General features: G+C 41.9%; 2 protein-coding genes across 5 annotated transcripts in view; one reads left to right on the forward strand and one right to left on the reverse strand.

The window, feature by feature from the left end:
* Window positions 1-9,879, reverse strand: part of RECQL5 (RecQ like helicase 5) — a 110,560-nt gene extending 100,681 nt beyond the window's left edge. The window contains exons 1-3 of one of the 3 annotated variants that reach the window (XM_077251758.1): window positions 9,751-9,879; window positions 6,796-6,954; window positions 2,277-2,398 (exon numbers count right to left, since the gene is read on the reverse strand). In XM_077251758.1, the coding sequence (XP_077107873.1) occupies window positions 2,277-2,398; window positions 6,796-6,940 (267 nt within the window). In that variant the 5' untranslated portion in view covers window positions 6,941-6,954; window positions 9,751-9,879. Of the gene's footprint in view, window positions 1-2,276; window positions 2,399-6,795; window positions 6,955-9,420; window positions 9,561-9,726 lie in introns of those variants that run through there. The other 2 variants (XM_077251756.1, XM_077251757.1) reach the window with 2 other exon arrangements.
* The window catches only part of SAP30BP (SAP30 binding protein), a 119,598-nt gene continuing 105,552 nt past the window's right edge, over window positions 9,780-23,825 (forward strand). Inside the window, exons 1-2 of one of the 2 annotated variants that reach the window (XM_077251763.1) lie at window positions 9,780-10,002; window positions 17,725-17,828. In XM_077251763.1, coding sequence (XP_077107878.1) covers window positions 9,912-10,002; window positions 17,725-17,828 — 195 coding nt within the window. In that variant the 5' untranslated portion in view covers window positions 9,780-9,911. The remainder of the gene's footprint in view (window positions 10,003-17,724; window positions 17,829-23,825) is intronic. The other variant, XM_077251764.1, reaches the window with a different exon arrangement.

The raw sequence follows: 23,825 nt of genomic DNA on the forward strand, positions 1-23,825 counted from the left end.
TTTTCAATATTTTGGACCACCAGTGGATTTTCTCAGTGTTCTTCCAGAATTTTAGGAGTGTCTTTGTTTTTACTAGTGTTATCTACGTGTTTTTTTAACTCCATTCAACAGTGCAGAAACCGCTAGTGTTTTTTCAAGTAAAGATGATGACCAAACCCTCAAAAAGAAGTCGGGGCATCTTTTGAGCCTTCCCATTCTTTTATATTGTTAGTAAGGAGCATCGTCCAATTGTAAAGCGACACAAAAATTCTCATGTCACTTCTGTTAAGTGCTTGGAATTTTTGAAAATCTGAAGAAGTAAAAAGATGCAGAAAAGTCAGAACATATAATTAGTAAGGTTTTTTTTTAGCATATAAATGAATATTTTATTCTGTTGAGCATATCATGGGTACATCTTCAGGCAGTTTTCAGAGTCCTATCAGCAGGCAGGATTTTATATAGAGTAGGAGGAGCTGAGTATATACCACACACGACAAGACCCAAGGTGCAGACTATGCACAGAAACCTCAGAAACAGTTCAGCACATAGTGGCAGGACGCAAAATGCAAGCGGGAACAGCGTATACCGAACACCACAACCAAGTAGCGGGAATTGTATACAGGAACATCTGCACAGCATATGGGCCAAATCCCCCAAAGTCCAAGTGGAAGACCCCAGAAAAAGTGGTGAAGAATGAAAGGGCTAAAATGCTGTGGGACTTCAAGATCCAGACGGATAAGCAGGTGTTGGCTAAACAACTAGACATTGTTATCGTAGACAAGGATCAGAAGACAGCAATGATAATAGATGTGGCAGTGCCAAGTGATGGCAACATCAGCAAGAAGGAATATGAGAAGCTGGAGAAATACCAGGGCCTCAAAGGAGACCTGGAGAAGATGTGGAAGGTGAAGGCAACAGTGATTGCAGTGGTGATAGTAGCACTTGGAGCAGTGACCCCTAAGTTGGAAGAATGGCTACAACAGATCCCAGGAGCAACATCTGAGCTCTCTGTCCAGAAAAGCGCAATGCTGGGAACAGCCAAGATCCTGCGCAGAACCCTCAGACTCCCAGGCCTCTGGTAGAGGACCCGAAAATGAGAAAGGACAAGAAAGACCACCCCCATTAGGGGTGAAAAGGAAGTTTTTGTCTTTTTCATGCGTGTTTGGGAGAAGGTTCAGTGTAAGCAGTGTTTTCTTCATTTGTAACTTTCTTCATTCCCAGCTTTCCAGTCAAGTGGCTGATTCTATCAATGACTGACATCGTTCCTTGTACAGGTGTGCCTACTGGGATGGCCACCAATCACTGATAAGACTACCCACTTGGCTGAAATACCCAGAGTAGGCACAGGTCTAAATCAATGAAACAAGTTATGCTGACACTTTGCTTTGCAGAACTACAGTATATATCAATCTTCTCAGCTCATCCTACTCTATAACGCGGTATCTACAGGATGTACTGCATTTTCAATGTGACAGGTTCCCTTTAAATAACCAATCAGACATGTGCTCCAGATGATGTTTTATTTGGATCCAGAGTATAGTGCTGCAGCAGACTCATGTCCCATGACTCTCCAAGCTGTTAGATCAGGGGCATATTAGAAATAACTCTTGCACAAGTACAGTTTATGCCAAGCAGTGATAAATTATCACGTGAACAAAAGCACGATCACTTTTTGGCTACATGATCATTTAAATTAAAAGGATAATAAAATGGTTCTCAAAAAAAAGGAGAAAAAAATGTATTGTTTGGCATATCTACAAAACAAATACACTTTAATCATTAAAATTACAAAAATTGCTGGATTTTGGCCCTGCTCCAGTATGCACCATTTCAGCTGTCATTCTCACACAGGCAGGGGTTGGGTGTCTGGCTCAGGGCATTAGCTAAGCCAGGCCCCTTCTCTGATTCTGAAATAGAAGTGGAGCTGTCAAGAAACCAGCAGTGAAGTTCAGCATTCTACGCAGTTCTTATAAACAAAGCATATTATTCAGGGACTTTATTTTACATTGGCCAAGCAATATATAACTTTTTACTTGTCACATAAACCCTTTACTGACTTGTTTATACAAAGGAGATCAAATAATGAACATTGATCAGGTATCTAATGACTGAAATGTACACCTATGATCTTTCACTGCTGCATAGATCATTTACAAAGTATTTTTTTATATACACAGTTTTGCTTTTCCTGTCTCTCTCCAATGTAACCACATTCGATAACATAGTATAAAAACCTTTTGTTAGCACAAATTCTGGGTATTATGTAAAGCTTTAAATAACAGTGCTGGCTACATTACCTGAATGAGGGCTATCAAGGGGGAGATGACAATGGTGATTCCTGCAGCGAGGACAGCTGGGAGCTGATAACAGAGAGACTTACCAGCTCCAGTAGGCATACACACAAACACATCTTTGTCACCTAAGAAAAAAAAAGTCCTATAAATGAATGAGGTCCTACACAGAACTCACTTATGGAAAGTAGAGACTGGAGGTCATTTCTGATTAAGAGATGGACTCGTATTGGACGATATTCCACTTGTACAATATAAAAGTAGAAATAAAGGCAATCTAATCCTGGATAGAACTATGCAAATCGCACACCTGTGGTCATATGGCCACCTGTACCATAGAATCCTGACAGTGTGCAGTGCACACCCTGTAATGAATAAAACGTCCGCAGACTTTCAACTCCAACCTGGACAACCCTTTAAGCAAACTAATAGGGTAAATATACAGAACGCATAATTAATACAGATTTTCCAAGAGGATAATCTTCCACGTATACAGCAACAGTTATGTTAATGAGATTTTAAAAACTTCAGTTATATGCTGCTCCTATTTTCATTTTCACTTTAAAATCCACAGCATGTCATTTTTTTGTTCCAAATTCACTGGGGTCTTCATCCTTTGCTATGCATTGGGTAAAATTCTTAAAATCTTCACGCAATGCATGTAAATGTTGAAGTGGAAACTTTAGATATTCTGCAGAAAATCCACATGAAATCCAGGTGCAGACACCATGAAGCTCCAAAGAGCAAGAGAGAACAAAAATGAAAACCATAGCAATTTGGGTGGGAGGGTTCTATTTATTCTAGAGGCTTTCTGGGGTCTAGTATGATGTATTTATTTCATGGAGCATGCATTTATTTATTGGTTTAGACTTGGCTATGTACTTTTTTCTGGGTTATTTATTAAGGGGTCTTGCCTGGGGTCTGTAGGTACGGTATTTATACTGTCTGTATGTATTATTGTGTTCATTTATGCATGGATCAGCATCTTTACATGAGTCTGGCCTGAATTATGTATTTATTCCTGGGTTTACACATATGTTAGGGATGTGGTTTGGGGCCTGTATAGAACCCCCTTGCTTTGGTCGGAGTATACATATATATATCTATATCTCTATATATCTATCTATATATATATATATATATATATATATATATATATATATATATATATATATATATATATATATATATATAAAGGATACTATATCCGAAACGTTGCCATGCCATTCAGGCATTAAAGCCCATTTTTCTTATTATTTTTGTGCTGTTTTCCTTTTTAAATCTATTATTGGAGGCCATTTGAACATTGGTTGGGAAGGCGCTGCACTACAGTTGTGGTAATACGGGATGCTGTTCCAATTTTGATATATATATACATATATTTATTTTTTTTTTATCCACACAGACTCAGACCAGACTAAATATATATATATATATAGCAGCAGCACATGTACATGAGTCGGCCATGTGAAAACACAGACAAATATACATTTCTCAAAAATATTTTTTCATAAAAAATTTTTCAAAAATTATTTTTTCATAAAACTTACAGTGAAATAGAGATTGTTAGCGCATAAATTGGCCAATTCATGTGTGCCCATCAACCACGGCAAGGTGATCTCCCCCTGATGGGTCCTACTCTACCGTACATGCCACTCTTGGGCCACCAGCCTACAACTCTGGACAAAACATGTCACTTTGGGCTAAGCCTACAATTTATGGGCAGGTAGAGTTGATTACCGCCACCTGCAAGGTCAATGGGAGGAGTGCAAGATAAGTCTGTGGATGCTGCCACATCCATACAAATAGAGGAAAAAAAAAACAAAAACAAATCAGCACTCCCAATGTAAACACGTGCAAGCTGCAAACTGCAACACATAGATAAAAAAATCACAGCAGCACATGTACATGAATCGGCCATGTGAAAACACAGACAAATATACATTTTTCAAAAATATTTTTTCATCAAAAATTTTTCAAAAATTTTTTTTTCATAAAACTTACAGTTAAATAGAGATTCTTAGCGCATAATCAACTCTACCTGCCCATAAATTGTAGGCTTAGCCCAAAGTGACACACATACAACGCATCGGGTATTCTAGAATATGCATGTCCACGTAGTATATTGCCCAGTTACGTAGTATGTTGCCAAGCCACGTAGTGTATTGCCCAGTAACGTAGTATATTGCCCAGTGACGTAGTATACAGCACAGAGCCACGTAGTATATTGCACAGCGACGTAGTATACAGCACAGAGCCACGTAGTATATTGCCCAGTCACGTAGTATATTGCCCAGCCACGTATGTCACAGGTTAAAAAATAAAAAATAAACATATACTCACCTTCCGAGGGTACCCTTGTAGTTCTGTCGCCTGTGTGCGGTGCAGGCGGCAGCTTCCGGTCCCAGGGTGTGATGACGTCGCGGTCACATGACAGTGACATCACGGCAGGTCCTTCTCGCGCAGGACCTGTGATGACGTCGCGGTCACATGACCGTGACGTCATGGCGGGTCCTTGTCGCATACCATCCTTAGCACCGGAACCTGCCGCTTGCATGGAGCGGTCACCGGAGCGTCGCGAGGAACGGGAAAGGCGGCGGAAGATGAGTATATAATGATTTTTTATTTTTTTTAACATTAGATGTTTTTACTATTGACGCTGCATAGGCAGCATCAATAGTAAAAACTTGGTCACACAGGGTTAATAGCGGCGGTAACGGAGTGAGTTACCCGCAGCATAATGCAGTCTGTTACCGCCGGCATTAACCCTGTGTGAGCCGTGACTGCGGGGAGTATGGAGCGGGCGCCGGGCACTGACTGCAGGGGAGTAGGGAGGGACTAATCGGACTGTGGCCGTCGCTGATTGGTCGCAACAGCCATGACAGGCAGCTGGTGAGACCAATCAGCGACTTGGATTCCATGACAGACAGAGGCCGCGACCAATGAATATCCGTGACAGAAAGAAAGACAGACGGACAGACAGAAAGACAGAAGTGACCCTTAGACAATTATATAGTAGATATATATATATATATATACACATGGATAATAGCATGAGGTTTGGTATATACCTGGAAGGAATTTTTGCACCCTTTGTTTTCTTTTGGTGCTGCTTTATATATATATATATATATATATATATATATATATATAATCACAGTCTGGTTGAGATCCGAATTTTGCTGTCTGATCGGAGTCTATATTTTGGAGTGAGTAATTATTTTGAAGGTCTGTTTATACTTAAAACTCCATGGCCTTTACTAATTTCAACAGATCTAGTTGTACACCAGTGATTTTGGCACCAGACAGAACATGAAGAAGAGAATTGAGAATTGGACACCAGGTACTTGACTTAGAAAGGCAACCATTACCTATTCATCTTCTTGCCACCGCTGATCTTTCCAATAAACTCTACCAATGAACCAATCACTCTCATTTTTGCCCCAGCCATTAAAGACGTAGACCTTTCTGAGTATTATGCTGCCTTACTTACTGTCTTCTCTTCCCCAAGTCATGCACACACAACTGGCCATACGGATACGTCGAAGGAGTTCCTGTCTGCCTTTTCAGGCATAAAGAGAGGGAGAGAGAGAGGGGAGAGAGAGGGGGGGGGGAGGAGAGAGAAAGGGAGAGAGAGGGGGGGAGAGAGAGAGAGGGGGGGGAGAGAGAGGGGAGAGAGAGGGAGGAGAGAGGGGGGAGAGAGAGAGGGGGGGAGAGAGACAGAGGGAAGAGAAAGAAGAGAGGGAGAGAGAGACTTGAAAAATCGTTCCGGGCATGCTCAGAATGAAAAAACGGGATACGTCGCTGGATTTCTGTGTTTGACGGTCAGCGACGGATCCTGCGTCCATAGGCTTCCATTATAGTCAATGACGGGCAGCGCAGGACCCGTAGCTGAGCGATTTTCCGACGTGCAGAAAAAAACGTTCCTATGAACGTTTTCTCCACACGACGGACCGCTATTTTCCAACGGATCTAGTGCACAACGAATGAAACGGATGGCCATCCATCACAATCCGTCGCTAATACAAGTCTATGGGAAAAAAACAGGATCCTGCAGAAAAATTTGCAGGATCCTGTTTTTTTTTTTCAAAACTCGACGGATTTCGACAGGAGGAAAAAGACGGAAGTGTGAAAGAGGCCTTACTTGGGGAAGAGATGACAGTAAGTTATGGAAAGATGGTAAGCCAACAGAAGCATTACGATGCTATGGGCAATGCTCTCACATTAATTTACCAACCTAAACACTGTTTCAGAACGAGAACACTCCTTAAAGGCAACAGCATTCCCTAATGGCAGTGAGGAGAATAAGGCGTCCTACCAAAAACTGTACAGGATTAACTGTGGAACATGCGAGGATGTGCTGGAAAATAGCTCTAATCCCTGGAGGTACCATGTGGCAACATAGAGGACTCTGCTGATAATTTCAATAGGACAGAGTTCCTTTTTGGCACAAGAGACACCTGCATGATAAAAGGGAGGTATGTTATGTCTGATCGATGTATACTACAGAGGAGACATATCTCACCTTTAACCACAGTGCGTGTTGCATTTTCCTGCAGATCTGAACGAAAAGTGTTAAATTCAAAAACTTTTTTCAGGGTGGAGAGAATTCGGCATTTAGAGCTTGTTGATGATGAGGATGATGATGAGGATGATGACTGGGGGTTCATTTCGAGATAATGTCCTGTAACAAACAAATTAGCAGTCAGTATTCATCGGAATATTTCTGGCTAATGACTGAAAAGATGAAACTGGAAAGAAAATGTAATACTAGAAAACGGTGACAAACAGAAGCAAAATGTAGATTAATTTAAAGAACATAATGAAAATTTTCCTAGTACTCCGTGCCGTCATATGTGAGAATATGTTACAACCTGTAATACATATTCTTTGAGGATTTTTTTTTACAATAAGGCTATGTGCACACGTTCAGGATTTCTTGCAGAAATTTCCAGAGCAAAACCGGACATTTTCTGCAAGAAATCCACATGCGTTTTTGAAGCGGTTTTTGAGGCGTTTTTTTCCGGAGCTTCCCAATGCATTAAATAGTGGGAAAAATGCGAAAAATCCACAAAATTAATGAACATGCTGCGTTTTTTACCGCGATGTGTTTTTTCGTGGAATAAAAACGCATCATGTGCACAAAAATTGCGGAATGCATTCTAAATGATGGGATGCATAATGTATGCGTTTTTTATGCGTTCTTATAGCGAAAAAAAACACGAAAAATCCGCAACATGTGCACACAGCCTAAATGTGAAAAGTTTCAGAAACCATATCTGCCTATCGTGCTGTGGAGCTTTATTTGTATCTCTGTCCGGTGTTATATTACAGTCTTACAACTATTTTGGAAAGAGCTTACTTTAAAAATTCTTCAGGTGTGATCAACCTCCTCTGGCACCCATTCAAGTGGACATCAAATTTTCAGGAAGAGATGATGTTCCATCCAGGGTCTGCAATGCAAGTGACTCTGTGGATGGGACATCATCAATGAAGTTGTGCCCAGAGGAGTAAGGGGGCAGACTCTAAGATCACTGAGGTCCGTGATTGGCTGCATTGGTCACATGGATATTCAATATGAGACAGGTCATAATCCACAAAAAAAACACCAGTATAAGATAAAAATGCTGAGAACATGCCAATAACAAGGAATGATTCCTGAAGCATCTTTCACTTGAAAAAAAAGGAAATTTTTTGACAACAGTAAAAAAAAAAAAAAAAGTACAAGGAACATACCCCAAGGATATAGTCTGGTCGATTTAAAGTTGTCTCAAGTTCTTTATATGGTTACAATTGGAAAGTGCTTACAAAAACAAGCAACTTTGATACATAATTCTCATTTACTGAGGGATATTTGATTAGTTAAAGGGAACCGGTCACCCCCAAAATCGAAGGTGAGCTAAGCCCACCGGCATGTATCCTGAAAGATGAGAAAAAGAGGTTAGATTATACTCACCTGGGGGGGCGGTCCGATCCGATGGGTGTCGCGATCTGGGGCCTCCTATCTTCATAGGATGACGTCCTCTTCTTGTATTCACGCTGTGGCTCCGGCGCAGGCGTACATTGTCTGCACTGTTGAGGGCAGAGCAAAGTACTGCAGTGCGCAGGCCTCTCTGACTTTTCCCGGCGCCTGCGCACTGCAGTACTTTGCTCTGCCCTCAACAGGGCAAAGTACGCCTGCACCGGAGCCGCAGCGTGAATACAAGAAAAGGACGTCATCGTAAGAAGACGCAGTGGGACCGCCCCTGGGTGAGAATAATCTAACCTCTTTTTCTCATCTTTCAGGATACATCGGGGGCTTATCTACAGCATTACAGAATGCTGTAGATAAGCCCCTGATGCTGGTGGGCTTAGCTCACCTTCGATTTTGGGGGTGACAGATTCCCTTTAACAGCTTATTACCTAGGTTACCGGCCACCATGCAGTCTCAGAGTGGCCGGTTAACTAGGCAAGTAGAACTAGCAGGCTCTATGCTTTCACTGTTGTAGAGCTGGCCGGATCACTGGAGCCCCCTATGATGCAGAAGTAAAGCTTCCTAAGGCAGCAAAATGAGCTCAGGTCACACCAGTTGTGATAGAATACTGCTGGTCCAAACTGTCAAGCTTCAGGGATGTGAGTGCGCCCCAGAAGAAAAGAAGCTGAGACAACACCAATGAGGAGTGCCTGCATCCCTGCACAACTCCATGTGGATTTTCATGAGTCAGTGGGCTGTTCGGGAGCACTGTGCATAGGCATATACATTTGTCTTTGGAAAGTTTTCACACACAGCATCTTTAGAGAAAAAAAAAAGACTCCAATCTTTCAGTAGCTTTGTAAGAAATTGTAGCAGGAAGTTCCCACAGGACGGGTAGGGGGTCTCAGAGATCAGAACCCCTGATGACATGTAATAACAAACATGTTACAACATGGGAAACCCCATTACTGCACTACAGATATAGGCCCTTTCACTACCCGAGAACATGGGATATTACATAAACTAAAACAAATCTAGGAGGTAAATTAATTGCCCCCAAGATTACAGACCCTGGTATCCTTGTAGGAACAGATGGCGGCCCTAAATAACAGAAGCGTAAAGGAGTATCCAAACAGAAATGGGAAATGCACACTAGCACTACACAACAGTCATCGAAGAGTAACCCAAAGATCTCACAAGGAGGAGTCTGCTGGCACCACAGGGGTAATGGTTGTTAGAAGGGTCCTCCGTGGATTCCCCCCCACCAGCTCTCACCACACTGACTGTCACCATAAGAGACTTCTGACTGAGGCATGGTGCTGGCTCCCAGCATGTTAGGCCTCAGGAAAGGAGTAGCAAATCAGATGCCAGCTTTCATTTTACCACTGCTGGTGTGAAGGTGAAAGCTGCAATCTGATTGGTTCTCACACACAACACCCCGCTGCCTGCACCATGGCCCCGTGTATAGTATGCAATGCTGCGAGCCCCCAGCGCCACACATACAGCCACCGCAGTGCAAACACTAACTGTTCAGCCGAGTGTCATCTCCCCGCAAACTTCCTCTGAACTTCCGCCAGTCCCGGCGCACACTAGTGACGTCACCAGACCTAGGCACGGTTACCGTGGCGACTACGTCTCGCCTTGCTTCCGGTTCTAGGAGGACGTCACAGTCAGCGACCACGGCAGAGATGGCGGCTAATCGGAAGAATGTGCTGTCCTCTCTGGCCGTGTATGCCGGGGACTCGGAGCCGGAGCAGGACAGTGACGGGGGAGTGGAAGGTGAGAAATAATGGCGGGGAGTGAGTGGTATCTCAGGATATAGGAGAGGGCAGCCTGCGTGCCATAGGTGTACTGCCTGAGGAGAGGAAACATGGCTGCTCCTTACAGGGCTCTGCCAGGAGGAAAGATGGCGCTGCTTCTCAGGAATCCTTCTTTACAAATGTCTCCTGTTTTCTGCGTTCTTCCTTCCAAGAGCCATCATTTTTAGTTATTTTCCCGTCTATTTAGGTTTTATAGGCTTTTTTGCAGGACGAGTTGTAGTTTTGAATGACTCCATTATCCTTACCATATAACATAGTGATGACGCCACGTTAGGTGGAAGCCCACGACTCCACCTGTGGGGTATTGGGAGGGTTAGTGTTTACGGCGTTCATTGTGCGCTGATAATCGCCCAGGCCGTGTGGCTTCTTCAGCTCAGTACCATTGCGGGTGCCACACTTCAATAGATTTTTTTTTTTTCATTATTTTAGTTCTGATCTTTGTATAAGATGACAGTTTTGGGTCTTGTCATACTTCGAAACCAATAACTTTCTGCTTACTTCAATGGATCTGAATTAGATCTTGATCATACACGGCGATGTGTTGTTTTTAATTACACCATTGTGTGGTGAATACAGCGCTTTAATCGCTTTGTTTATTGTATTTTTGGAGGAGGTGTGGCATGAAAGAAACAGAAATTTTGACTTTTTTCTTCAGACAGTTGCAAACCCAGGTAGTGGTAATACGTCCCAAAAGGCACTAAGATCCATAGCAATACCAAAAAAACAAAGAAGTGCCAGGACAATTGATTCAAGATATGATTTAAAATTAATTGATTTTTATTATATATATATATATATATACACACACACACCCGTGCAAAAGTATTCGGCTCTCTGGAATTTTTCAGCCTTTTCCCACATATCATGCTTCAAACATAAACAACCTACCAAATGTAAATTCTTGCTGAAGAATCAACAACAAGTGGAACACAATTGTGAAGTTGAAAGAAATGTATTGGTTATTTTAAATTTTTGTGGAAAATCAAAAACTGTAAAGTGGGGCGTACAATATTATTCGACCCCTTTAACTTAATACTTTGTTGTGCCACCTTTTGCTGCGATTACAGCTGCTAGTCGCTTGGGGTATGTCTATCAGTTTTGTACATCGAGAGACTGAAATTCTTACCCATTCTTCCTTGGCAAGCAGCTCGAGCTCAGTGAGGTTTGATGGAGATTGTTTGTGAACAGCAGTTTTCAGCTCTTTCCACAGATTCTCGATTGGATTGAGGTCTGGACTTTGACTTGGCCATTCTAACACCTGGATACGTTTATTTGTGAACCATTCCATTGTAGATTTTGCTTTACGTTTGGGATCATTGTCATGTTGGAAGACAAATCTCCGTCCCAGTCTCAGGTCTTTTGCAGACTCCAACAGGTTTTCTTCAGGAATGGTTCTGTATTTAGCTCCATCCATCTTCCCATCAATTTTAACCATCTTCCCTGTCCCTGCTGAAGAAAAGCAGGCCCAAACCATGATGCTGCCACCACCATGTTTGACAGTGGGGATGGTGTGTTCAGGGTGATGAGCTGTGTTGCCTTTACGCCAAACATATCACTTGGCATTGTTGCCAAAAAGTTCGATTTTGGTTTCATCTGACCAGAGCACCTTCTTCCACATGTTTGGTGTGTCTCCCAGGGGGCTTGTTGCAAACTTTAAATGACACTTTTTATGGATATCTTTAAGAAATGGCTTTCTTCTTGCCACTCTTCCATAAAGGCCAGATTTGTGCAGTGTACGACCGATTGTTGTCCTATGGACAGACTGTCCCACCTCAGCTGTAGATCTCTGCAGTTCATCCAGAGTGATCATGGGCCTCTTGGCTGCATCTCTGATCAGTCTTCTCCTTGTTTGAGATGAAAGTTCAGAGGGACGGCCGGGTCTTGGTAGATTTGCAGCGGTATGATACTCCTTCCATTTCAATATGACCGCTCGCACAGTGCTCCTTGGGATGTTTAAAGTTTTGGAAATCATTTTTTATCCAAATCCCGCTTTAAACTTCTCCACAACAGTATCACGGACCCGCCTGTTGTGTTCCTTGGTCTTCATGATGCTGTCTGTGCTTCAAACAGAACCCTGAGACTATCACAGAGCGGGTGCATTTATACGGAGACTTGATTACACACAGGTGGATTATATTTATCATCATTAGGCATTTAGGACAACATTGGATCATTCAGAGATCCACAATGAACTTCTGGAGTGAGTTTTCTGCACTGAAAGTAAAGGGGCCGAATAATATTGCGCGCCCCACTTCTCAGTTTTTGATTTTCCACAAAAGTTTAAAATCAATACATTTTATTCAACTTCACAATTGTGTTCCACTTGTTGTTGATTCTTCACCAAAAATTTACATTTGGCATCTTAATGTTTGAAGCATGATATGTGGGAAAAGGTTGAAAAGTTCCAGGGGGCCGAATACTTTCGCAAGGCACTGTATGTAGCAACGCAGTGTATACAGACTGATGAACATACTCACCCTCTAAAAACCTGACGCGTGTTTCACAGTTGCTTAGTCAGGGTCAAAGCAACTGTGAAACGCACTTTGGGTGTTTTTATACTCTTACCTAAACTGATGAGATAGACATGTATATACGCCATCCAATAGCTGTGACACCATATATTAGTGGGGTTCCTACATGGGCTCACCCACAATTTCCTCTGTGTCTGCATTTTGGAATTTTATCTTATGCTTTTTTATCTATTTGTAGTTAATAAAATCGATTAATTTTTTATTATGTGTTGACTTCATTGTTCTGGCACTGTTTTTACCATACTGGATAAGTAATTTTTATACTTTCATTGATCAGCCTTTTGTGGACACGGTGATAGAAAAATATGCATATTTTTATTTTTTCTTTATTTTTGCTGCATTTTATTTAAAAGTCCCAAAAGAGACTTGAGCCTATGTTTCATTGCTCGTTCTATAAACTGCATTACTTCAGGGACAAGTTAGAAGCTTCACAGGAATATTATGCTTTGCTTGTATTGTGCTAGCATATGTCGCAGCGCTTTACATTCATTATCATCACTATCATTGCTGTTCCCATTGGGGCTCACAATCTAAATTCCCTATCAGTATGTCTTTGAAATGTGGGAGGAAATCTGGGTATCCAGAGGAAACCCACACACACATGGAGAGAACATACAAGTATCTTGCAGATGTCGTCCTTGGAGGGATTTGGACCCAGGACGCCAGCGCTACAAATCTGCAGTGCTAACCACTGAGCCGCCGTGCTGCCCATAAATAACAGATGACCGCAATAGGGGCCTTTAGTAGGCTCATGTCATCCCGTCAGCACTAGTGATGAGTGAATATACTCGTTGCTCGGGTTTTCACGAGCACGCTCGGGTGACCTCCAAGTATTAGTGTTCGGAGATTTAGTTTTCATCGCCGCAACTGAATGATTTACGGCTACTAACCAGCTTAAGTACATGTGGGAGTTGCCTGATTGCTAGGGAATCCCCACATGTAATCAAGCTGTCTAACAGCCGTAAATCATTCAGCTGAGGTGATGAAAACTTGGGGTATGTGCACACGCTGCGGATTTTGCTGCGGAACCGCAGCGTTACCGCAGCGTTACCGCAGCTGCGGGTCCGCAGCGGTTTCCCATGAGTTTACAGTACAATGTAAACCTATGGGAAACGAAATCTGCAGTGCACATGCTGCGGAAAAAAACATGCGGAAACGCAGCAGTTTATATTCCGCAGCATGTCAATTCTTTGTGCGGATTCCGCTGCGGGTTTACACCTGCTCCAATAGAAATCTGCAGGTGAAAATCCGCAGAGGAAACCACAATAGAAACCGCGATAAATCTGCAGTAAAAACCGCAGCGGTTTTGCACTGCGGATTTATCAAATCCGCTACGGAAAATTCCGCAATGGAATCTGCAGCGTGTGCACAAGCCCTTAATCTCCGAACACTAGCAAATACTCGGAGGTCACCCGAGCGTGCTCGTGAAAACCCGAACAACGTGTAAACTCACTCATCGCTAATCAGCACCTTGCAATCCTCACCCGGACACGATATAAAACAGTTGGCACCTGCCCTGTTTGAAGGAACTAGTTTCTAACATAGTTATTAAGGTTGAAGGAAGACTTTAAGTCCATCTAGTGCAACCCATAGCCTAACCTAACATTCCCTAACATGTTGATCCAGAGGAAGGCAAAAAAACCCATGTGGCAAACAGTAGGCTCCACATTGGGGAAAAAAATTCCTTCCCGACTCCACATACGGCAATCAAACTAGTTCCCTGGATCAACGCCCTATCAAGGAAACTAGTGTACATAACCTGTAACATTATACTTTTCCAGAAAGGCATCCAGTCCCCTCTTAAATTTTAGTAATGAATCACTCATTACAACATCATACGGCAGAGAGTTCCATAGTCTCACTGCTCTTACAGTAAAGAATCCGTGTCTGTTATTATGCTTAAACCTTCTTTCCTCCAGACGTAGAGGATGCCCCCTTGTCCCTGTCTCAGGTCTATGATTAAAAAGATCATCAGAAAGGTCTTTGTACTGTCTCCTCATATATTTATACATTAAAATAAGATCACCCCTTAGTCTTCGTTTCTCCAAACTAAATAGCCCCAAGTGTAATAACCTATCTTGGTATTGCAGACCCCCCAGTCCTCTAATAACCTTGGTCGCTCTTCTCTGCACCCGCTCCAGTTCAGCTATGTTATTCTTATACACCGGAGACCAGAACTGTGCACAGTATTCTAAGTGTGGTCGCACTAGTGACTTGTATAGAGATAAAATTATGTTCTCCTCATGAGCATCTGTGCCTCTTTTAATGCATCCGATTATTTTATTTGTCTTTGTAGCAGCTGCCTGACACTGGCCACTGAATGAGTTTGTCATGCACCCATACACCCAGGTCTTTTTCATTGACTTTTTTGCCCAGTGTTTTCCAATTAAGCACATAATTATAAATCTTATTACTTCTGCCCAAGTGCATGACCTTACAGTTATCCCCATTAAAGCTCATTTGCCATTTATCAGCCCAAGCTTCTAGTTTACATAAATCCTCCTGTAATATAAAATTGTCCTCCCCTGTATTGATTACCCTGCAGAGTTTAGTGTCATCTGCAAATATTGAAATTCTACTCTGTATGCCCCCTACAAGGTCATTAATAAATATGTTAAAAAGAAGAGGGCCCAATACTGACCCCTGTGGTACCTTACTGCTAACCGCGACCCAGTCCGAGTGTGCTCCATCAATAACCACCCTTTGTTTCCTATCCCTGAGCCAGCTCTCAACCCACTTACACATATTTTCCCCTATCCCCATTATTCTAATTTTATGTATCAACCTTTTGTGTGGCACCGTATCAAAAGCTTTTGAAAAGTCCATATACACTACATCCACTGGGTTCCCTTGGTCCAGTCCGGAACGTACCTCTTCATAGAAATTGATCAGATTAGTCTGACATGAACGGTCCCTAGTAAACCCGTGCTGATACTGGGTCATGAGGTTATTCCTCTTCAGATACTCCAGTATAGCATCCCTTAGAATGCCCTCCAGGATTTTACCCACAGTAGAGGTTAAGCTTACTGGCCTATAATTTCCGAGTTCAGTTTTTGTCCCCTTTTTGAATATTGGCACCACGTTTGCTATACGCCAGTCCTGTGGTACAGACCCTGTTATTATGGAGTCTTTAAAGATTAAAAATAATGGTCTATCAATGACTGTACTTAGTTCCTGCAGTACTTGGGGGTGTATCCCATCCGGGCCCGGAGATTTGTCAATTTTTGTGATTTTTAGACGCCGCCGTACTTCCTGCTGGGTTAAGCAGATGACACTTAATGGGGAATTTTTGTTATCACTGATCATATTGTCTGCCATGGGATTTTCTTGTGTAAATACTGATGAAAAAAAGTCATTTAGCATATTGGCTTTTTCCTCATCCTCATCCACCATTTCACCCAGGCTATTTTTAAGGGGGCCAACACTATCATTTTTTAGTTTCATACTACTTGTGTAGTTAAAGAATATTTTGGGATTATTTTTACTCTCTCTGGCAATGAGTCTCTGTGTCTCAATCTTTGCTGCCTTGATTTGCTTTTTACAGAATTTATTTAATTTTCTGTATTTATTTAATGCTTCATCACTACCTACTTCCTTTAATTCTCTAAATGCTTTCTTTTTGTCACTTATTGCACCCCCTTACAGCTTTATTTAGCCATATTGGTTTCCTCCTATTTCTAGTATGTTTATTCCCATACGGTATATACTGTGCACAGGTCCTATCCAGGATGCTAATAAACGTCTCCCATTTTCTTTGTGTATTTTTATGTCTCAGGATATCGTCCCAGTTAATTGCACTAAGATCCTCTCTCATCCTTTGGAAATTTGCCCTCCTGAAGTTTAGTGTCCTTGTAACCCCCCTACTACACATCTTATTAAAGGATACATGAAAACTTATTATTTTGTGATCACTATTCCCCAAGTGACCCCCAACCCTTATATTTGATATGTGGTCTGGCCTGTTGGTTAATATTAGGTCTAGCAGAGCCCCCCTTCTTGTTGGGTCCTGAACCAGTTGTGAAAGGTAATTGTCTCTCATAGTTGTCAAAACCGATTACCTTTACTGGAACTGCAGGTTTCTGTTCCCCAATCTATTTCAGGGTAGTTGAAGTCCCCCATAATAATGACTTCTCCTTGAGTCGCAGCTTCATCTATTTGCTTTATGAGGATATTCTCTGTTGCTTCCATTATTTTTGGGGACTTATAACAAACCCCTATCAGTAATTTATTATTTTTTCCCCCTCCCCTTATCTCCACCCACAGGGACTCCACATTTTCATTAGATTCACCTATATTATCACCCAGGATGGGTTTTAAGGACGATTTTACATACAGACACACACCTCCCCCTCGCTTATCCGTACGGTCATTTCTGAACAGACTATAGCCCTGTAAGTTAACAGCCCAGTCATGGCTCTCATCCAGCCATGTTTCAGATATCCCCACCATGTCATAATTATGCTCCAACAACATTAATTCTAATTCCTCCATTTTGTTGGCTAGGCTTCTGGCATTAGTATACATGCACTTTATGTATCTCTCTGCACCTCTATTCTTTCTTAAATTATTAACTGTTCTAACCCAACCCCCATGCCACCGCACCCCCAATTTCATTATTTGTGCCCAGGTCTCTATCTGCACTATCTTCCCCTCCTATAAAATGAATACCCCCCCATTCCCTAGTTTAAACACTCCTCCAACCTTCTAGCCATATTCTCCCCCAGCACAGCTGCACCTTCCCCATTGAGGTGCAGCCCGTCCCTAGCGTAGAACCTGTAGCCAACTGAGAAGTCGGCCCAGTTCTGCAGGAACCCAAACCCCCTCCTTCCTACACCAATTCTTGAGCCACTTATTAACCTCCCTAATCTCCCGTTGCCTCTCTGGCGTGACACGTGGTACAGGCAGTATTTCAGAGAATACCACCTTGGAGGTCCTTGCCTTCAGCTTGCAGCCTAATTCTTTTGCGTTTTTGTCCGAATGCGTCCACTAGTCACTAAATCGACATCTTTCCTTTTATCCCAATCACTCCAACCACCTCGTAATGACAAGGTGTGTATGTAACTAATTAGATATGCAGTAGGACTCGGGAGAGTAAGAAGATTATTTTGTTTACTGTTCTTTTCTTTGATACCTCTAGTTCTCTATTGCAGATGAGAATGGAGGGTTAGTGTCCCTGTCATATGGACAAGATGAAATGTCCCGGGTGGAAGAGGATGGATCAAACAAAGAGGATGAAGAGTTAAGCCAGCACTCTGTAAGTAACTTAGGTTGCATGGAAGTCCGCACCACCTAACCTTATCAGCTATAATCTTTTATATTACGGTAATAATCTGATATATCTGAAAGCCGGGTTTCAGCTACATCTTTATAGAAAATATAATTTCAGCAATATAGATGTACAGAAAATCATTGCACAACTATGTACTCACTAGTCTTCAAATGAAATCCTCCATATCCAAAATGTAAACTAGAAAAAAAGAAGCTGTTTTTGCAGTATATAGTTCAGTAGTTTGAAACTGTGGTAGTTATAGAAATACAATTAGTATGCTCAGTGGACCAGAAGCAAACAGTGCATCTAAAGCTTACTTGGTCGTGATGTTGGATCAAAACCACTTGTCTGAAAGCATTTGTTTGTATATGTGCTGAATAAGCGTTACAATGTAACCACTTAATGACCACCAACTCATTTTTACTGACCTAAGGCTACTTTCACACTAGCGTTAACTGCATTACGTCTCAAAACGTCTTTTTTCCGAAAAAACGCATCCAGCAAAAGTTTTTGCTGGATGCGTTTTTTCCCCATAGACTTGTATTGGCGACGTATTGCGACGGATTGGCATACGTCGTGTACGTTTTACGACGGATGCGTCGAAATTTGGCGATACGTCGTCGGCAAAAAACGTTGCTTGTAGCGTTTTTTGTCTCCGCCTAAAAAACGTGTCGCGACGCATCCTGCGGCATGCGTCGTTGGCTACAATGGAAGCCTATGAGCGACGGATGCGTCGGGACACGTCGTACGACGCAATGCAGCGCTGCAATACGTTTTTTTACACTGAGCATGCTCAGAAGCTGGATTTTGTTGCCAAATGGCCAGACACCCCCAAATCTATATAAACCTGGCCTGGGCCTTCAACCCCACATATATGGCCACGTATATACATGGCACTTATATACGTGGCACTTAAATACGTGGCACTTAAATACGTGGCACTTATATACGTGATACGTGGCACTTAAATACGTGGCACTTAAATACGTGGCACTTAAATACGTGGCACTGAAATACGTGGCACTGAAATACGTGGCACTTATATACGTGGCACGTATTTAAGTGCCACGTATTTAAGTGCCACGTATTTAAGTGCCACGTATTTAAGTGCCACGTATTTAAGTGCCACGTATTTAAGTGCCACGTATTTAAGTGCCACGTATTTAAGTGCCACGTATTTAAGTGCCACGTATTTAAGTGCCACGTATTTAAGTGCCACGTATTTAAGTGCCACGTATTTAAGTGCCACGTATTTAAGTGCCACGTATTCAAGTGCCACGTATTTCAGTGCCACGTATTTAAGTGCCACGTATCACGTATATAAGTGCCACGAATTTAAGTGCCACGTATTTAAGTGCCACGTATATAAGTGCCACGTATATAAGTGCCACGTATATAAGTGCCACGTATTTAAGTGCAATCCTCACAAGAACACCTTCCATCGCTGCCACAAAACTAAAACCCTCAAAGATGGGCTGTAAAAACAGTAATTATATAGTTTTCCATATTTTCCAGTAGCCAATCAAATTTGGGAGCCTCCCATTTTAAAAACGGATCCGTCGTAAAAACGGATGCAACGGATGGTAAAAACGGATGCAACGTATGCAACGCATCCAGTATTTTCGACGGAAACGTTTAGCGGATTTGCGATCCGTCGAAATGCTGTATGCGTGGCATACGTTTTTCACTTTTTTTGACGCATCCGTTTTTTCGGCAAAAAACGGATTTGCGACGTAATGCAGTTAACGCTAGTGTGAAAGTATAGCCCCTCCTGAAAATGCAGCAGATGTCAGATGTATTCTATAGCTGCATCAGCCAGTATCGGTGTTGGCACGGTTCATGGCTGTTTAACCACATTAGATGCTGTTTTTAAAAGTGACATTTAGATGGTTAATGCAGGAGAGGGCTTCTTATTTAAAGCACCACTTCAGTGGGGTTTTTTATTGTGATGAAGTAGCGCTTCTAATCTAAGCTGCCCCTAGTCTTACACTTATCTGCTGCCATCATCCCTTTTTATGGCCATCGCACTCATAACGTTCAGTGACAAGATGGTTCCGATGATAGGTGAGGGCACCAGGTCCAGCGGGAAAGACCGAAGGCCTCATTTAAAAGTTCGATTGATTTTCTTGTGCGTGAAAAAAAAAAAAAAAAAGACTGATTATTCTGATCAGAGTTTAATCAGTGTGCTACAAGTGTCATCCTATTTTCCCATACTGGAAGAAATTAAATAAGAAAAAAACTCTCCTTCATTCTGACAGTCCGTGAAAATCAGACCCCACACTTATGATATCCGAGTGTTGTCCGATTTTTTTTTTTTTTTTTTCATGGACCCATTGATTTGTATTGCAGATTTTAATTTGACCCTGTGATCAAAATTGGACGTGTTTCCAATATTTTGTGCGGATCAGGAAAATCAGACATCTGAATGAAAGCTAAGGTCTGGGACCTTAGATTAGAAGCACCACATTAGTGGTTGCCATTGCAGTGCAAGGCCAGGTCACGGCCTCTAGGTCTGCCAGCTATGATGGACTGTGAGAATGTTGGCAACATTTTAGTGGAAAAAAAGTATATAATTTTTCATTTTATTCACTCCACTTTGCGTTAGTTTGTTAACCATTCACAGAAATTTGACAGCAGTTTTAAATGTTTGAGGGGTATTGTTTTCAAAATGGTATCAATTTTGCGGTTTGTCCATATGTAGGACTCTCAAATTGACTTCAAAACTGAGTTGGTCTCTAAAAAAAATCAATGTTTTGTAAACTTCCTTAAAAAAGGAAAAATTGCTAAACATTTAGGCATCCAAGCAAAATAAAGGGACATGTGAAAAATGATGCTGAAGCATAGTAGACATGTTGAAATATTAACTTTTTTGTGTACAGGGTGGGCCATTTATATGGATACACCTAAATAAAATGGGAATAGTTGGTGATATCAACTTCCTGTTTGTGGCACATTAGTATATGGGAGGGGGAAAACTTTTCAAGATGGGTGGTGACTATGACGGCCATTTTGAAATCAGCCATTTTGGATCCAACTTTATTTTTTTCAATGGGAAGAGGGTCATGTGACACATCAAACTTATTGAGAATTTCACAAGAAAAACAATGGTGTGCTTGGTTTTAACGTAACTTTATTCGTTAATGAGTTATTTACAAGTTTATGGCCACTTATAAAATCTGTTCAAAGTGCTGCCCATTGTGTTGGATTGTCAATGCAACCCTCTTCTCCCACTCTTGACACACTGATAGCAACAACGCAGAAAAAATGCTAGCACAGGCTTCCAGTATCCGTTGTTTCAGATGCTGCACATCTCGTATCGTAAGGCAATTGTCTATGCTGTGAAGATACAATATGTGCAGTATCTGAAACAACGGATACTGGAAGCCTGTGCTAGCATTTTTTCTGCGTTGTTGCTATCAGTGTGTCAAGAGTGGGAGAAGAGGGTTGCATTGACAATCCAACACAATGGGCAGCACTTTGAGCAGATTTTATAAGTGGTCATAAACTTGTAAATAACTCATGAACGAATAAAGTTACGTTAAAAACAAGCACACCATTGTTTTTCTTGTGAAATTCTCAATGAATTTGATGTGTCATATGAACCTCTTTCCATTGAAAAAAATAAAGTTGGATCCAAAATGGCCGCCATTGTCACCACCCATCTTGAAAAGTTTTTCCCCTCCCATATACTAATGTGCCACAAACTGGAAGTTGATATCCCCAACCATTCTCATTTTATTTAGGTGTATCCATATAAATGGCCGACCCTGTAGTATAGCTACCGGTATGTTTAAGAGTCTAAATATTCACAGTTTGAAAATTGCTAATATCTGTTAATAGTCACAAAATTTCCAATATATTCATTAATACACTGGTGTATATAAATCCCTTTAAAAACATATTTATTTAGAAATTATAAAAAATGCACCTATAAACCCCTGTGCACAGTGAAAAGCTAAATTTATATCTGAAAGATCAGTCTATTGATAGTGCAGACATAACCTACATATCTGTGCAATATCGGCCCACAAATATTGTGCCAATGCTAAATCATCAGGAAATAAAAAAGATTCCCACGGCCTTCAGATAGATATATTGTGAGAGCGCGCTCACTGACTGTGTTGGGGAACACTCATTTGGCAGCAGGATTAAGGCACACAGGAATGATTTTCCACTTAAGTAGTCCATACGGTTTTAGTTAGACACAGCATAAATCCGCGTAGGGTAAAGTCCACTTCATTACATCAGCAACATAGGTTCTGGCTACCAGTCTTGTTCCAATAGCAGATACACCTGTCTGCCTTTCCTACAACCCTCTTGTCCGAGGTTACCTTACAGGAGCTCCGCTCCACACGCTGACTACCAGAGAAGCTGCCTTGCTTGGGACCGCTGACCATACTATGACTGGCTCGACAAGCTCCAGTCTGGCAGCTCCAGACCTTCAAAAGGACGGTACCTTCCCCAGTTCAGATAGCCATCCTGGACTCTGCAGGCCCATGTCCGCCTCCATGTGCTTCCAGGAAGCCTGTCTTCTTCCAGGACCTTCCAACACAGAGACCATGTGACCAAACAGTCTCATTATATCCCATGAGACACACCCATTGATGGGAGGTAGGTGGTGGTGGTTAGCCAGACCCGCCCAACTCTCCCGCTAACCTGCAAGCCCAGCCCTCATAAACTAAATAAGACTCCGACATTCACAATAATGCCGTTCACTGTCTCACAAAATATATACAAAGTAGCAGAAGGTCAAATTATATCTCTTTACACGCATTAGAATAGTTGCTTTGTCATATAGGATCAATAAATATCATACCAGATTTTATCACAGATAATGGGACTATACAGCCCTATGATGTCCACTAGGCTGTTCCTGCTTAGCAGCGGTGCTTGGCACCCATAGGCTATGTGCACACGTCAGGATTTCATGCAGAAATTTCCTGAACAAAACCGGACATATTCTGCAAGAAATCCGCATGCGTTTTTTTTGTGGATTTTTCCGGAGGTTCCCAATGCAATAATATAGTGGGAAATTCGCCAAAAAATCCACAAAATTAATGAACATGCTGCTTTTTTTACCGCAATGCTTTTTTTTTCGCAAAAAAAAAAAAAACGCGACATATGCACAAAAATTGCGGAATGCATTCTAAATGATGGGATGCATATGTATGCATTTTTTAATGCATTTTTATAGCGAAAATTCCAGAACGTGTGCACACAGCCTTATAATATGGGATTTGGTGCCCCTGCTCTATGGTGGCTTGCTCTTACTTGTCCTATTACTCCCCCAATGCTAAGGTAAAAAACATTCTACAGTAGTCTAGCCAAAGTAAACCTATTCTCAAGATAATTCAAGCACTCCCTATATAGAGGATATAATAAAACTTACCGTTTTGTTGTTCTGTCATGATGGCAGGCTCTACATCTCATGCCTAAGTATATGTTTGTTCCTCCACCCTTGGTATAAATCTTTTACATGTTTTTTACTCATTAATGCAAAATACATTGACCTAAATTTACCAACAAAATAAAGTACAGTTTGTCAGAAAAGAACAATCTTAGGGAATGTGCACATAATATTTTTCAGGTAGATTCTGCTCAAAGCGTTGCATAACCTCAGCTTTAGGCCATGTTCACACAGTGCGTTTTTTACTGCAGAACCGCAGCGGTTTTGCCGCTGCGGTTCCGCAGCTGTTTTCCATGCAGGGTACATTACAATGTACCCCTATGGAAAACAGGAACCACTGTGCACACGGTCCTGAATTTCCCTTAAAAAGCCGCGATGAATCGGTGCGGGAAAAAAGAAGGAGCATGTCACTTCTTTCCCCGAAACAGCAGCGGTTCTGCACCCATAGACCTCCATTGTGAGGTCAAACCCGCAGTAAAACCCGCAGATCAAAAATATATCTGCGGGTTTTATTGCGGTTTGTGGTGCAGAACCGCTGCAGCCGGAAGTGCGGGGAAGCGGCCGGAAGTGCGTCG

The sequence above is a fragment of the Ranitomeya variabilis genome, chromosome 4 (assembly GCF_051348905.1).
Source record: "Ranitomeya variabilis isolate aRanVar5 chromosome 4, aRanVar5.hap1, whole genome shotgun sequence".
NCBI lineage: Eukaryota > Metazoa > Chordata > Amphibia > Anura > Dendrobatidae > Ranitomeya > Ranitomeya variabilis.